At 48.4% G+C, this 16,538-nt stretch overlaps 1 protein-coding gene and 1 non-coding gene across 3 annotated transcripts; both read right to left on the bottom strand.

The window, feature by feature from the left end:
* Window positions 1–5,249: 5,249 nt before the first annotated feature.
* Window positions 5,250–16,205, bottom strand: TRAPPC3 (trafficking protein particle complex subunit 3). 2 transcript variants are annotated; one of them, XM_014477268.2, is made up of 5 exons: window positions 16,086–16,205; window positions 7,376–7,473; window positions 7,033–7,132; window positions 6,446–6,628; window positions 5,250–6,000 (listed from the first exon to the last, which is right to left on the bottom strand). In XM_014477268.2, coding segments are annotated over exons 2-5 (405 nt in total). In that variant the 5' UTR covers window positions 7,378–7,473; window positions 16,086–16,205; the 3' UTR covers window positions 5,250–5,880. The 2 variants fall into 2 exon arrangements, with proteins under 2 accessions (XP_014332754.1, XP_005892714.1); XM_005892652.2 differs by lacking the exon at window positions 16,086–16,205 and adding an exon at window positions 15,930–16,079.
* TRNAG-CCC (transfer RNA glycine (anticodon CCC)) lies at window positions 11,731–11,803 on the bottom strand. Its single transcript has one exon. It is a non-coding gene; the product is annotated as a tRNA-Gly (tRNA).
* Window positions 16,206–16,538: the final 333 nt, after the last annotated feature.

The raw sequence follows: 16,538 nt of genomic DNA, 5'->3' as shown, positions 1-16,538 counted from the left end.
AACCCAAGCCTGGTACATAGTAACGACTTAACTAATGTTAGCAATTGTTATTACTGTCACCGTGATTCTCCCACTCCTTCTAGATTTCTGTCTTGACAAGTCAGTAAGAAAACTCTCTGGGCTCCAACCACTCTAGGTTGGAGCCTGGGGAGGGCCTGAACGGAATCTTCCTCTTGCCATCCCTTCCATCTGCCAGGCAAACTGAGGGGAGAGAGGGACGTTAGCATGGATGTGTGGCCTGGGGTGTGCAAGTCATCTGGGGAGGGGGTGGGTGCTGCTAACTGTCCCTACTCTCCCAGGGTCTTGGTGATTCTGCACACCCTCATGCCCACCCCACTCCCTAGGGGACTGGACTCTTGGTTCTACAGTTCCTGGGAAGTCCGTCCCTCTCTTGAGCCCTTCTTCTTTCTTTCTAGCTACCAGAGGCCTCTCTTACAGAACTAGGGTAATGAAGACCCCTCCTGAAGCCCCCACCGTTCTCCTCACTTCCACCCCCGGGGACCTCTCAGCCCCATTCTCAAAAATCCCAGTAATTCCATGGAAATTGAAGTTACCTTAAATATTCTAATCTTATAACAATTTTGCTTCAATCAACATCTAAATGTGACCACATGTGCCCAGACCACCCAGAGGCCTGGTTGGTGGTTTGGGGTGGGGGGTAAGTTCCTAGACAGATGGAGGGCAAGAGGGCTGCTCTCAGGAATGGCCTGGCTCAGGAGGGGCTCCCTGGGGGAGACGTCTGCAGGTCACTGAGTCCCTTCCTGGCCTGCTCACACTGAGCAATCCTCAGGCAGCCTGGGAAGCACAGGCCTGGGCAGAGTCTCCTATACTCCCTCCCAGCTGGGCTGGGGGAGGGCTGGGCGCTGGTGATGCTCAAAGGCAAGGGGAGGCTGGGGCTGGCTTCATGGGCCTGCAGCTCAGAAGGGCTTGGTTTAGGGCTCTTTTGGGTCATCTTTTCTGAACCAGGGGCTCTGCATTTTTGTTTTGCCCTGAGTTCACACTGCCCACCCACCCTCTCTCTATGGGCCCTCCTTACTCCATTCTTACACTTAGTCAACAGTGAATAAAAATTTATTGAGTACCTGCTTTGTGCTGAAAATAATGCTAGACACTTGGGGATACAGCAATGAACAATAGAGGCATGGACTTGATTTTGCAAAATTACCATCTGCAGACACTCATATATCCACACACAGCAATTCTGCAAGATAATTCCCCCAAATATCATGTTCATCATAACTGCCAATTAGGGAACACTCAGCCTAGGCCAGGAAATACACATACTTCATTTTGTTTTACCCTCAAAACAGTCAGCAAGGTAGGCATTATTATCCCCATTTTCCAGACGAAAAAACTAAGGACCAGAGTTCCAATTCTTCATCCAGAGTCACATAACCAATAAGTGGCAGAGCTGGGGCTCACCCTTGGCTCCACGTTTTCAACCTGTCCTCCCCATCACCATACATGCCTTCAGCTGCTTCCCCATGGATAAAAGCTCCCAGCATCGTGTCTCCAGCCCTCAATTCGGGGCTACATTTTCATTAAATGAAAGAATTCACATAACAGACACACTCCTCAAGGAACACAGGCAAACAGTCACCCAGGGAAATACAAAAACACACATATGCAACCCAGAATATACTGGAGAAGAGAGTGGTGTCCAATCCTGGGCTGTTTTGGTTCAAGTCCTGAATCCACTATGTGTCAGCTGTGTATCTCGGTTTTCTTATCTGCAAAATGGAATAATGATAGGGGTATTGTGAATGCTCAATGAGAAATGCATGTGAAGTGCTTAGACTAGCGCTGGCAGAGTCGCTCTGCAATAAATATTAGCTGTTGCTATGAATAACACTGGTCTGCACTCACTCACATGCTGTCATGCTCATCAAGCCATCTTCCCAGCCCTCCTCCAGCCTGGCTCGGTCCTAGATGCCCTCATGACCGATGGTCCAGGCCTCCAGAGCCAGGAGGGACAAGCAGCTGCTTCTCTCAGCATCTCCCAGGGCTATACCTGTGTGGTGGGGGGTGAGGGTACTGCTTCTCACCTGTTTTGGGTCCATCAGAGAAGGCTTCCTGGAGCAGGCCTCGAGCTCACAGGCTAAGTGAGCCAGGTCGAGTCAGGAGGCTGCTGCCCTGTGCCTTGACTCCCTCCATTATTCCTTACAGCACCCACCCCCTCAACTCTGCTGCAGCGCCCTCTCTCCACCCCCTTCCCCACAGTAGAAACTTTCCTCTCCTTCTGCCAGAAGCGCAAATTGCCCCCAGGAATGCGCTGCATCCCACAGCTCCCCTGGCAGTGGCCAGCGGCAGTCCTGGGGTCAGACCTGGCCCTACATCAAAGGCTGGGGATTGGTAAAAGCGAGGCTCCACGCCTGCCGCCACCCTCCCCTCCCTCCCACCGGCCCTCTGGCTTCCAGGGAACAGCACATGGTAGCACTTAAGCTCCAGGAGAATGGAGGATGCCTTTCCTGCACTGCCACCCCCTAGCAGCCACAATGAACTACTTGTTAGGAGACTGTTTTAATTTTACTTAATGCCATTTCTGCTCCTGGGGCTCTGTGGCCACCTCCTTCTCAGACCTGGATGCCCAGGACAAATGTAGGGGGCAGCCAATCTGCCAGAGAAAGGGGTACCCTGAATCTGGAAATGTCACTTGTTGGGGCTGGGGCAGGGACAGGACCCTCTTACATCAGGGGAAGAGGGCTGGTACTCTGGTCTCCACTCAGGAAGTGAGGGAGTTAGTTAGACAAGGGCTCAGAGCTAGCGCATCCAACTCAGGAGGTTGGATGTCTCATACTCAGGAGTATGAGAGTATGGGGTGTGAATGGAAGCCAGAGACTTCTTTGCCAATGTGTTTTTTCCAACACCCTGGGCAGCCATGGGAGCTTTGTTTTCAAATGGTTGTGACTAAAGGAAGGGGGCACTTTCAGGCTCTGACCAGCCTCTGAGATTTGCTCCATCAGGTGCATCTTCTGGCAAATTCTGAAAACCAGGGATCCCATGGTTACTCTCTGGGATGTTAGTGGTGATCTGGAGACCCCTGGTGGCCAAAGGCTGCAGACAAGGCCTTTCCTTAGCGCTCTGCCCAGCCAGCGCCAAGCCCCAAAGCCACCAGCATGGACTTCTCCCGCTATCCAGGCTCTTTGGGAACCCCACCTGGTTAGTCAGCCATTCCCATATAGCCAGGCAACCCTGCCCCTTCTTGTCAGGAGGGTGTGCCAGTACATCATGAATGGGGAATGGCCTAGCCTGGGGGTTATGGGGCAGGGGGTGGTCCAACCTCAGCCACAGTAAAGCAAAGGGGTATGTAATCTACAGCTAATTAATTTCAGAGGTGGGGGGAGCAGCTGTTGGGTAGCTCGGCCTTGTATGGTTGGCTCATCTGGGGAGAGAATGAGGTGATGTTCCGAATAGCTCATAGCCCTCAGCCCTTTCCCTTCTCTCAGCCCCTGAATGCACATCACACAACTGTGAAGTTGTAATTGGGAGAACTTACTAAGGGGACTTTGTTTCCACAGCTTTCTGACCCTGTAATGCTGCCCAAGTTAAATTCTGGGAAAGGAAATATCCAAAACCTCACGCCATACAAACAGCTGCTGGAAAGTAGGCTGTGGTACTAGGAGGAGAGGAAGGGCGAGGGCCCCCCTGGAGAAACCAAGGGTGGTGCAGCACACTTTTCTTGGCAGGTCCAGACACCACACACTTTCCACATCGGGCCCCAACATTCACTCCATCAGCCGTGCACTCATTCACTCACACTCTGGTGTGACTGCACCCAACCCCATGCTGGGTGCTGAGGATGCAGTTGACCAAAATGGGGTGCCTGCACTGGGGCCCCAAACCATATGTCTCTGGAGGGGGAGGTAAAGAGGCTTGGAGAAGAAGGGGATCCTAGAGGAAGCATCAGTTCAGTTCAGTTGCTCAATCGTGTCCAACTCTGCGACCCCGTGGACTGCAGTACGCCAGGCTTTCCTGTCCATCACCAACTTCTGCAGCTTGCTCAAACTCATGTCCACGAGTCAGTGATCTCATCCTCTGTCATCCCCTTCTCCCGCCTTCAATCTTTTGCAGCATCAGGGTCTTTTCCAATGAGTCAGTTCTTCACATGAGGCCAAAGTATTGGAGCTTCAGCTTAAGCATCAATCCTTCCAATGAATGTTCAGGACTGATTTCCTTTAGGATTGATTGATCTACTTGCAGTCCATGGGTCTCTCAAGTCTTCTCCAGCACCACAGTTCAAAAGCATCAATTCTTCGGCGCTCGGCCTTCTTTATGGCCCCCGGAAGTGATCTTTCCTCCTCGTCAGCAGCTTAACCCAGCTGGAGGAGGCAGGTCGGGAGTTCTAGTGCCCTAGGACTTTATGACCAGACACACTTCAAGCACAATGCTCCCCTCATCTCAGGCTTGTCCACTAACCTTGGGGAAGGTTTGGGGCTCTGTTTCACCCCAACAACCTGAATATCTGGACTTCAAGGCCAGAGGCTGTCCCCAAGAAGAGTGCTACCAAATATGGCCTGCTGACCTCTGACCCATCTGTTTAAAAGCTACCCTAAGCTCTGTGAGACTGAGAGAGGGATCCGCAGGCCTGCTGCCCCACCATCCCACAGTGTGAACCGGCATCATGGTTAAGAATGTGGGCTGTGGGGACTTCCCTGGTGGTCCAGGGGTTGAGGATCCACCTTCCTCTGCAGGGGGCACAGGTTCTATCCCTGGTCGGGGAACTAGATCCCATGTACCACAATTAAGACCCAGCACAGAAAAAAAAAACGACATGGGCTTATGGAGTCTGGCTGGGGCTTTGAACCCTAGCTTCTCCACTTACTAGCTGTATGACCTTGGGCAATTTGTGGCCTTCTCCTAAAAATGATATTACCGTGAATTAGATAATGCATACAAAGTGTTCAGTGCAGTGATGACACTTGGTACGCTCTCATTAAATGGCACCCTAACAAGGTTTTCATGGTCTTTCTAGCCAAATCCTCCAACGTGGTGGCCAAGAGCCCAGGATAGTCCATTTTAGGAACATCTGGGATACTGGTCTGCATCTAGATTTTGCTATAGACAGTGGACTCAAAAATGACTCTGAAGGAGCCTCAGTTGCTCCCAGACTTCCCAGACTCTGGTCCACAGGGAGCCGTGTTTCTGGATTAGATAAAATCAAGGTAGGGCACAGAACCCAGCAGGTCTCCACACCACATTGTAACAAAATTCCCAGGGCTGAGCAGAAAGAAAACAGGACATGATTGGGGTTTCACTCAAGAATGTGTCTTTATTGAAGAATTTGTAAGAAAAAAAGACGGACCCTCTGTAAAAAGAGGAGATGTTGCCTCCAAACAGCAGGGAGGAATGAGAGACCTGGGTGGTTTCCCAGAAGTCAATGTTTCTGGCATGACTGGCTCCCCTTTCCTGGCAAGCACTGGAGGGTATCACTCCAGCCGGCAAATCCGCCCCGCCCCTCCCACCATCTCCTCCCTGTCCGGTGAGTTCTGGACCCCCTACAGTCACTCACCAATGACTTTCTGAAGACCCAGGTATAGGTGTGCGAGGTTTGCCTCTTAATGGGGTCAACGTGGGTTCTGCTTTGGAAAATTCAAACAGGAATGTAAAATGGTTGGAGCTCCTTCTAGTCCAACCAAGGATGACTACATCCAGCCCCTTTGAAGGGAAAGGGAGCACAGAATTTCGCTCCTGAATGCGCACACTTGTAGGTAAACAGACTATATCACAGTCTGCTCTTTATTAACACGGAGAATGGAAACAAGGTTAGAAGAATATATAACATCCGTTAAAGAGTCACTGAATTCTCAAAGGCAGAAGGAGCACTGAGGCTTTCTGATCCAACAAGTGCTCCTGCTAGCTGCCCTGAAGTCCTGGGGATGGTCATTCCTCTCCAGCTGGGAGGTTGTCCTCAATCCGCCTGATGAACCTCATCCGGATTTCTGTCACACCATCTCCTTTCAGGGTATCCTGGACAAATTTGGCCTCCACAGCCATCTGGACCTGGGGGACAGTGTGAAAATGAACGGGCCTCTGTGAAATCACTGGGGATGCAGCTGTAACTGCCTCACCTAGAGCAGCCTAGACAAGGGGGCTGGTTTCCACAAGGACAAGGTTGCTAGCTCCTGTGTAAAAGGCAGTGGCCCCGACCCAACGGGAGACTTAGAAAGAACACTCGAAAATTAAACTGCCACCAGATAAGCCAATCTGGGAACGGATGCTCCTGGGCTTTGGGGGCTGACGGCACCGCCTCCCAGCCTAAGCAATGAGGATCACCACCACGTAGAGATCTCCAACTGGGATCCTGTGCTTGGCAGCCTCACCATCTCCAGCAGCGAAGTGCCAGGTGAGCTCTAGACCCTTCTTTTCACTCTCATTCATTCATTCAAGCATGTATTAAGACCCTACCACCTTTCAGGTGTCTCAGAAGGAAAAGAGCTGCACTCACCATCTCCAAGGCTCCTCGCAACACCCCACACAAGAGATTGGAATAAATAAGGGATGAGTGGTTATCAGGAAGTTCCACGAAGTCCACCAAGGGATTATTTTCCAAAATGAGGGAGAATTCGTCACCAGCTGGGCTCCAATTGGTGATGCTTGGAGTGATGCCCAAGTACATCTTGAATGCCACCTGTCAGGAGACACACAATGGCACTACGGGAAGAGCAGGAGGGGCTGTGCACCAGGTAAGGTGAAGTGATGGCACCAGAAAGGGGACTTAAGTGGCTCTGGGAAAAACTGGGGCCTCCGCAAGACACTGAAGCTTCAGGTATTCAGGGCAAAGAAGGAAAAGCAACTGTGCACAACTCCGCACCCCTCTCCTTCCAGTGGGGCTTTAATCCACAGGGATGCTCCCAACCATTCTTCCCTTTCTCATAATCTGTACTATTCTTAAACCACCAGGGAAGGCTTCTTTGGCCCAGACAGCTGTAGCTATTCTTCTGGAATACTAAGGGCCTCTCTAAGGAAGAAGGTGGTAAGCAGTGCCTTCCAATGACAATTCTTCAGCATGGCCTGGTGGCCCAGGATAATGACCTTGGCAATGACATCTGCAGTTTCCCGAAAGTCATGGCACCTCCCGACGTTTGACCGTGCCAAGAAATCTTCAATCAGTCGGACTCCAATGTTATAGCCCCTGGGAAAGAAATGAGAGAACCAACTATATTATGGGGTCTGAATGTCTTATGTCTGCATGTAATGCTGTTGGTGGTAAGGGACAATGAGGACAATCCCCAAACCTCCCAATAAATAAGCAGTGGAAACAGCACCAGAGGGGTTGGCTGTGACAGAGGACCTTGTTCTGGGCTCTAAGGGACCACGGAGATTTGGTGTGCTCAGGAGTCTCATTCCTGTCTCTCCCACAGAGGAGCTCACTCACATTTTGTCCAGCTGTTTATTCACATCTTCATCATTTTCATAGTCCTTGCAGAGCTGGGTAACTAGAGCCCCGTAGGTCAGGGTGAAGAGCTCAGAGCTCTAAAAGAGATTGAAAAGGCAGTCAGGAGCAAGCCACACAAAAGAGAAAGTGTGGTGAGAGTCTAGATCAGCCTCAATGCAACTGGCAGAATTCAAAGGAAGGTTACTGGTGTCCGGTGGGAAAAAGCATCATCCTCTGTGGAGTAGCCAAAGAATCTGGCTCCCTAGGGTCAATGCAACAGGGCTGCAACCAGACCCACTAGAAAATGGGCTGAGAAAGGTGCCTCATCCACTAAGCAGTCACCCTTCCAACACGCCGAGGTGACTTCTGCTGACCCAGGACCCCACCATAGCTGCCAAGCCTAACTGCACTCCTAAGGCCCCATCTAGGAGCAGCAGAGGAGCAGAGAGGAATGAAGTACCAGATGAAGTCCACTGCACTAGTGAAGACCCCTCCAAGTCACCAACAGGGGAAAAAATAATGTTCCTCTTGACACAGCTCAAGTGTTTGCAGAAAAGGGGTAACTGAAGGAAATACAATCTTTTCTGTGCCTGGAACACAATATTGACCTGGACTGGCTTCTATTACAACCACAGTTAGAATCACAGAATCTCTTTCTCAGATAAAGAATCCTGTCACCTACCTACCAAAAAACAGAGAGATGGGAAGGTGAAAGGAACAGCAAATACCAAGACTATAGAATAAAAGCAGCAGGTTGGAGCAAAGGCATTATCAAAGTTAAAGTGAGAAACGTGTTAACATCTGGGTCAACGTACTTACATAGAAGTAAGGCTGAAAATCAAGTGCCACCCAAGCAGTCCCTTCTGCATGGAGGCTTGTCAGACTTGCAGCAGAGCACATTCCTGTCTGAAAGTCTTCTGGGGAAGATAAAGTCAAAGCCCAGACTCCCAGGACCCACTGTTCCTCACCTCATCCTCACGGCCTGGCGATGAGGTCACTGCAAGAAGGGTAATGCGAGTGCCTTTTGCTTACATACTGCATTCTATTTTTCATTATCTCAGTTTCCATTCCACACTAACTCTGTAAACCATAAAGGGCAGGAACCAATCTGGTTTTAGAGATGAGGAAACTGAGCCTCAGAATGGTTCAGTGATTTGTCCAAGGACAGCTAATTATTGACAAAAGTAATCGGGGAGACAGAAACCAGAAGTTTCTAAGCCACTGTTCATTCTGCTCATTGTTCCCCACAACTGCAGTATTAATCACCTCCCCCCAAAAAAAACAAAAGATAGCTGTACTATGGAGTCAAAGAGAACCAGCTTCTGAAAAAGTAAGCTCTCTAAATTCAACTAAAACAGATCAGGGTATCTCCAAGATCAGGGTATATTACCAAGTATGGCAGTTAAAGGGGAGCTATTAAGCAGAAGAATGATTTTTAGTAAAGTTAAGGGTTTGGCATTAGAGTGGCCTGGGCGTGAATGGATGGAGACAGTCCAGCAGTAACCAGTCCATACAGTTGGCGCTGCTGCATTATATCAGGAGAGCTTTCCTTGCATTATTAATGAGTCCTTGGATGGAGAATCCAAGAGCCTTGCCCACCATGATGCCAAGTAACATACGTATCACGATGTTATTAAGCACTTTACACATGCAGCAGCCCTCAATTTATCAATAAGAAAAATCAAGGCCCTAAACAGATCTGTCGGTGCTCAAAGAATCAAGAAGCCTGGAATCTGGGAATGGAATCTGACCCAGACTCTCCACAGCCTCTCTTAATTTCTAAGTTTATCTCCACTCAATTATGAACCAAGCCTATGTGGAATAGCTCATGACATAAATAGTGCACACCTTAAAAGGTCTTCAGACTTTAAAACAGGAATGAGTTGTAGTGTAGGAAAAACCTTTCATTCAAGGTTTACTATGTACCAGGAACTACTAACAGGAGGGAAACAAGCAATGAACTGAATAAATAAACGGTGTGCCAGACAGTGTAAGAGCCACGGAGGAAAATGAGCATAAAAGAAGATTAGTGAATATTTATGTTCACCTGTATGTGTTCTTGCCTGGAGAATCCCAGGGACGGGGGAGCATGGTGGGCTGCCGTCTATGGGGTCGCAGAGTTGGACACGACTGAAGCGACTTAGCAGCAGCATATGTGTATGCGGGGGGTGTCAATTTTAGATAGGGTAGTTAGAAAAGGCCTCATTAAGATGATGGTTGTACAAAGACCCGAAGGTAATCAGGGAAAGCCATGAAGACATGTAGGTGAAAAAATTGAAGGCAGCAAGTGTAAGGCCCTGAGGTGGGAGTACGTCTGCTATGTGTGAGACACAGCTAGGACAGCAGTGTGGCTAGAGATGAGTAAACCCAAGAGAAAACAGGAGAGGAACTCAGAGAAGTAACAAGAGGCTGCAGTCTGAAGACCGGTATAACTTAAGGTTCCACGGTACCATAAAGGTCACATAATTCAACCAGCCCCATTTCGTCACTGAACAGAAGCACATTCTTCCTCCCAACAGAAATAGGAATCTCTTCTCAAAACTTCTACTTTCAGACTGCTTTAATTATGTTTAATAATAATGATCGTTAACATTTATAAAACTTTTTTAGAGTCTCTTCAGAGATAGTCACTTATTGATCTTCACAACAACCATGAGAGGTCAGCAAAATAAACACTATCTATCCCCATTTTACAGGCACTAGGTTAAGTAACTGAGACTCACTCTTCTTAGTGCTCAGCACTGTCCTGTAAAAGTTATTAAGTCATCCTAAGTCACTGCTTAATCTCCCTGAACATCAGCTTTTCCCAGCTGTACAGGGGTGACAACATTATCTGCCCTTCAGGATTATCAGTGAGACAACGTGTGTGTAGAGTGCCTGCCACATAGTACCTACGCAAGGAGTAGGTACTGTAGGATTTCCCTGGCAGTCCAGTGGTTAAGACTCCACACTTCCACTGCAGGGGGCATGGGTTTGATCCCACATAGGCCAAAAAAAAAAAAAAAGTAGATGTTGTTATTTGTTCTTAAACTGCTTCTCTGTGGTGTGGTGCCAGAAAGCACTCTGAACTAAGTTCAAAGAGGGAGATTCTGAATCACTATAAAGAACTTTAAAGCAATTAGTAAGGCATATAGAAGGATCCAGGGTTTATAGTCAGAAGACCTGATTCTAAGTATAGAGTTGTCACTGGCCGAAAGACTTGAGCTAAGTCACTTCACTCTGCTGAACTTCAATCTTTTCCAACAAAAAAAGTAACAGTGAAATCTGCCGTGCCAATCACAGGGTTGATGGAAGGGGAGGGTCTAATGAGATAACGGACTTAAAGATGCTTTGCAGACCAAGAAACCACAGGAGTGATTTCATGCTGGCAGAGTCAAGTACTTCAGGCACCCTGTGCAGAGTAAGTTAAGCCAAGCCCTACACTCAGGTAAGCCACTGTACTTGACGGTTCTCAGGCAGCTTTGTAGTCAGTGCACCAAACAAAACATCACAACTCCTTAGGGGGCTAACCTTTGGAGCTAAAGTTCCAAGATACTTATTAAGAGTCATACTTACTATTTTTGTCAACAAAAGTAATCCAGTGTGACTGCCCGCAAGATGCTAGGGAAGGAAGGTCACTAACAAGACTGAGTCCCTCCCTGTTCGTCACTCTCCATCCTGTCACAGAGATTCTGAGGGCTGCTACTCAAGTAGTAACTCACCTGAGCTCTGGAGAATATAGTCACAACACTAAAAAAGGGCAGGCCTAAACACACAAAGGTTAATTAATATCTTTACTAATAAAAATGCCTGTGTGCTGACCATTTTGTAGTCTATAGTGTTGCTGTTGCTGCTAAGTCGCTTCAGTCGTGTCTGACTCTGTGTGACCCCAGAGACGGCAGCCCACCAGGCTCCCCCGTCCCTGGGACTCTCCAGGCAAGAACACTGGAGTGGGTTGCCATTTCCTTCTCCAATGCATGAAAGTGAAAAGTGAAAGTGAAATCGCTCAGTCACATCCAACTCTTAGCGACCCCATGGACTGCAGCCCACCAGGCTCCTCCATCGATGGGATTTTCCAGGCAAGAGTACTGGAGTGGGGTGCCATTGCCTCCTCTGTGTATAGTGTTAGGTTGGTGCAAACGTAATTGTGGTTTTACACTGTTGAACTCTGCTGTTTGATACTGGAATACATTCTTAAATAAATGTGGTTATGTTATACATCATTTTAATGCACATTTCTCACTTTATGATTTTTTGCTAATGACACTACTTGGTGTTTTTTATGTTTATTTTATTATTTTTTAAAAATATTTATTTGGCCGCTCTGGATCTTAGTTATAACATGTGAGCTCTTGGTTGCAGCATATGGGATCTAGTTCCCTGACCAGGGATCGAACCTGGGCCCTCTGCATTGGGAGCTCAGAATCTTAACCACTGGACCACCAGGGAAGTCCCTTATGTTTATTTTAGACTAGGGAAATGATGTTACACAAAAAGCAAATTTGAGCGATTTTCTTATTCAAGTTCAAAATGGGTCATAAAATAACAGAGACAACTCTCAATATCAACGCATTTGACCCAGGAACTGCTAATAAATGTGCAGTGCAGTGGTGCTTCAAGAAGTTTCACAAAGGAGACGAGAGCCTTGAAGACGAGGAGCGCGGTGGCCAGCCATCGGGAGCTGACAAGCATGCAACGGCAGTGACCGATGGAGAGGACCACCAACCTCATCCTGTTATAACTACACGAGAAGCGGCCAAAGGACGCAGTGCCAACCGTTCTACGGTTCAGCATTTGAAGCAAAGCGGAAAGGTGAAAAAGCTCAGTAAGTGGGTGCCTCATGAGCTGAAAATCAAAAATATCATCATTCTGAAGTGTCATCTTCTCTTACTCTACGCAACAACAACGAACCATTTCTCAATCAGATTGTGATATGTGATGAAAAGTGGATTTTATATCACAACCAGTAACAGCCAGCTCAGTGGTTGGACCAAGAAGAAGTTCCAAAGCACTTCCCAAAGCCAAAGCTGCACCAAGAAAAGGTCACAGTCACTGGTGGTCCGCTGCCTGTCTCTTCCACGACAGCTTTCTGAATCTTGGCGAAACCATTATATCTGAGAAGTATGTTCAGCAATCGATGAGATGCACCGAAAACTGCAACGCCGGCAGCCAGCATCGGTCAACAGAAAAGGGCCCAGTTCTGCGCCAAGGCAACGCCCAACCACGTGTCGCCCAACCAGCGCTTCAACTTAGCTTCAGAAGTTGAACAAACGGGGCAACATAGTTTTGCCTCATCCGCCACATTCACCTGACCTCATTCAACTGACTACCACGTCTTCAAGCATCTTGACAGCTTTTTGCAGGGAAAAAGCTTCCACAACCAGCGGCAGGCAGAAAATGCTTTTCAAGAGTTTGTCGAATCCCAAATCACAGATTTTTACGCTATAGGAATGAACATGCTTATTTCTTGTTGGCAACAATGTGTTGACTGTACAACCAAACAGTGCGTTGGTTCCTATTCTGATTAATAAAGATGTGTTTGAGCCTGGTTATGATGATTTAAAAGTCACAGTGCAAAACCGCAGTCCAAACAAAAAATTACGTTTGCACCAACCTCATCACATTGAATCACTGAGTGCACATGGAACTAACACAGCGTTGTAGATAAACTTTAATTTAAAAAGGAAAAGGACGCTGGGACGTCCCTGGCGGCCCAGTGCTCCGGACTCCATGCTTCCACTGCAGGGGGCATGGGTTCAGTACCCGGTAGGGGAACTGAGACTCCTCAAGCTGCTTGCTGTGGCCAAAAATTAATAAAGATAGTGAAACTGATGTTTATAGCAATGAAGACACTTGCCCAAGGTCACACAAGCAAGCAGTGAAGCCAGGGCTCAATCCCAGACACGTCTATGCTCCCGGCATTGTGTATTTTTCGACCTCTCTCATAGAGGACTGCTTCTCAGGGTTGGGGACTAGGACTTCAACTCTGCATTTCCCACAGCGCTTTACACAGAGCTGGGACCCAGGAAAAGTTTGCTAGACAAATGGGTTGTTTCTGTTTGCACAGATTAAAAGCAGAGATCTAATTCCTTGGCCATATTAACCATTTACGTTTCGAAAGGGTTAACTGGGAACACAGCAATTAGAAGGAAGCTGGGCTGACTGGGAAGTGGACTGCTAGAGGCGGAGGCTCCCCAGGCAGACAGGAAAGAAGGGGAGCATGTCAAAACCAGGTGGCCACAAAGAGGATCACATGACAAGCCTGAGGTGGGTACCGACAGAACTGAATGACAGGATGCACCAAACCCTCACGCCACTCATTTAACACAGACCGCCTGGTGCCAGGCATCGTTTTAGGAGCTGGGAGTACAGCAGTTAACAAATCAACCCTTGCTCTCGTAGAGCTACATTCTCATGGGGCAACTATAAGTAAACAAGTAAATACATAATTTATAATGAAGCATTTTAAATGAAAAAGACAGTGCTTGAAGAGAGACAGAGTAAGGGGATTGAGAACCAGTCAGGAGGTCAGGGAAGCCCTTTATGAGGAGGTGACCTCTGAGTACCTGTAAATGAGGTGAGGAGGAGCTAGATACTCTCTGGGGGAAGGTTCCAAGCAGAGACCACAGCAGTAGCAACACTCTTGAAGCAGGAGTGCACTGAAGCCTGTCCTTAATTCCCTCAATTCACCAAAACTAAGTGAATACTGAGGGTTGCGGGGTGGGGACTGAAGGTTCCTGCTAAACTTGTATTAAAAGTTTCAATGTTGTTTTAAGTTTTAAAAAAAGATAGGAAAAAGAGTTAGATATGAAAACTAAACAGGAAGACTTCTGATATCTGCTCATAGAGGAAAAGGAGAGGAAAATAAACATTTACGATGTCCCTTGCATTTTACATTGTTATCTCACTTAATCCTGCTGCTGCTGCTGCTGCTGCTAAGTCGCTTCAGTCGTGTCTGACTCTGTGTGACCCCATAGACAGCAGCCCACCAGGCTCCCCCATCCCTGGGATTCTCCAGGCAAGAACACTGGAGTGGGTTGCCATTTCCTTCTCCAACGCATGAAAGTGAATCCTAGAAAGGCATTATTTCCCTATTGTATAGATAAGTAAACTGAAGACCAATCAGGATTCCAACAAATATCCATGCTTTTTATAATACATCAGGGGTCACCAACCTCTGGGATCTAAGGCCTGATGATCTGAGGTGGAGCTGACGCAGCAACAGAAACAAAGTGTACAATTATGTAAGGTGCTTGAACCATCCCCAAGTCACCCGCACCCCCGCACCCCATGGAAAACTGGCAAACTGGCCTCCATGAAACTGGTTCCTAACTCCAAAAAGGTTGGGGACCGCTAACCTGCATGACACTATTGCCTAGCAAAACACTCTTCTTCCTTTTTCTTATTTCCTCCAAAACAGGAATTCTTAACCTATGATTCACAGAGTATTTTCGGGGGCCCACAAGTTCCCCCTAAATGTAAGTAAATGTCTGTTTATGTTTGTCTATTTACTATTCCTGGGGAGAAGACCCACAGCTATTATCAACTTTTCAAAAGAGATCCAACAGAGAAAAAGTACAGCACTACTCTGGAGTCACAGGGCCTCCAGCTGCCCGTATTTGGTGGCTGTTCCTGGCATAAGATACAAAGGTGTAATGGGAGTTTGGTCATCTTCTGTAGAGCTGAGTGTCAACAAAAGGCTGCAGATCTGCCCTGCATGCGACCTTCAATAACTCCGTTTGTAAATCGGAAAATAAAGACAAATGGGCAATTCTAGAGGAAGTACGAAGATGCCAAAGAAAACAAACACCTGTCAAGAAATCCCCTTAGTTTAGAGAAAAACATCATCAACCTTACTTTCCAGGCCCAGCCCTCACCAGCAGCCAAACTTTCTAGGATAGACGGTGTCCCACTATTTCCAGGACAAGAAGGGAGCCTGTCCACCTTCACCAGAGGGAGACCACTTACGGCCTACTCTGGCCCACCCCTTACTTTCTTGCTTTCTGGTTAAATCAGTACCTGAGCATCTCACAATGCCCACGGCACAGTGTGGGAGACATTATAGTCCAGTAGTCTGAAGCATTAGCTTTGATGTCAGAGAGACTTGGGTTCAAATCCTAACTCGTCTTAGCTGTAAATAGGGGCAAGTTATGCAACATCTGAGTTTTAAAGCGGCGATGTTATCATCCACCTGACGAGTTATTTTGCGGATTAAATGAGATAACAGACGTAAAGTGCATGGCCCAGTGCCTAACGCAGTAAGAGAGCAACAGTGGGAGCTACTATTATCGTCACCGTCGTTGTTGGTCTCGTACGCAATAGCACTCAGGTGGCGGGGGAAGAGGTCTTCGAGCTCCTCCAGCGGCCCTCCAACCTGCCCGGCACTCGGGACGCTCCCAGAGCTAATCTCCGCTCTCGACCCACCAATGAGCCCCTTCCTTCCCTCCAGTTGAACCACTCCCTCCCAGGGCAGGTAGAAGGCGCCTTTCCAGTTGAGACTTGCACCCCGCGCTGGGCCCCTTCCCCAGAACACCTCCATTCCGCCCCACCCGCCGAGGTCACACGCTCCGGTTACCATTTTCTTGCTCTCGGTGCCACGGTTCGCCTGCCTCGACATCTTGCCGGCCGCCTTACCCTGCCTCGCCACAGACCCACTCGGCAACCCCTCCCAACACAGCTCGACCCAGCTAGCTGCCCCCTCAGCGTTAAGAATTGACCGGCACCGACTCACCGCGCCTGCGCAGCTGGCCGCGGGGCACCACGGGACTCGTAGTCCGGCAGACGAGGGTAATTCCCGCGCAATAAACGCCGAACCACAGCACCCAACAGTCCCACTGGTAACACCACCCCTTAGTGCAGCCCAACTACAACTCCCAGAGTGCTCCGCGCACAGAGAACTCTTGTAACATGGCTCCCTATCGCCTGGTTTATGGCCACTGGGTGGCGTCCGCAACTTGCAGTAATCCTGTATCATCCACACAATTCTTTCCCACCCTGCCTAACCCTCACTCTGATGCTCCGCAAATTCCTCCCGTCAGGGATGGTCTTGGAAAGTCCCTCTTTCAAACTAGCTTCTTCCGCTGTTGCTGCAATTCAAAGCCAGAAGCTCCCAGGATGTCCCAGAAAACTGGCCATGGCTCCTACACAGATCTGGCTTCTTCTTTACAAAAATATTTGATGACCA

The sequence above is a fragment of the Bos mutus genome, chromosome 3 (assembly GCF_027580195.1).
Source record: "Bos mutus isolate GX-2022 chromosome 3, NWIPB_WYAK_1.1, whole genome shotgun sequence".
Taxonomy (NCBI): Eukaryota; Metazoa; Chordata; class Mammalia; order Artiodactyla; family Bovidae; genus Bos; species Bos mutus.
This window is presented reverse-complemented; position numbering and strand designations above follow the sequence as displayed.

What these genes read in the sequence shown, in the direction of transcription:
- TRAPPC3 (XM_005892652.2), bottom strand. Translation starts at nt 15,971, where the DNA reads ATGTCGAGGCAGGCGAACCGTGGCACCGAGAGCAAGAAAATG. An exon ending in AATAAACAGCTGGACAAAAT is followed by an intron (nt 7,133 to 7,375) that starts GTGAGTGAGCTC and finishes TTTCTTTCCCAG; the next exon opens with GGGCTATAACATTGGAGTCC. An exon ending in CTGCAGATGTCATTGCCAAG is followed by an intron (nt 6,629 to 7,032) that starts GTCATTATCCTG and finishes GTCTCCTGACAG; the next exon opens with GTGGCATTCAAGATGTACTT.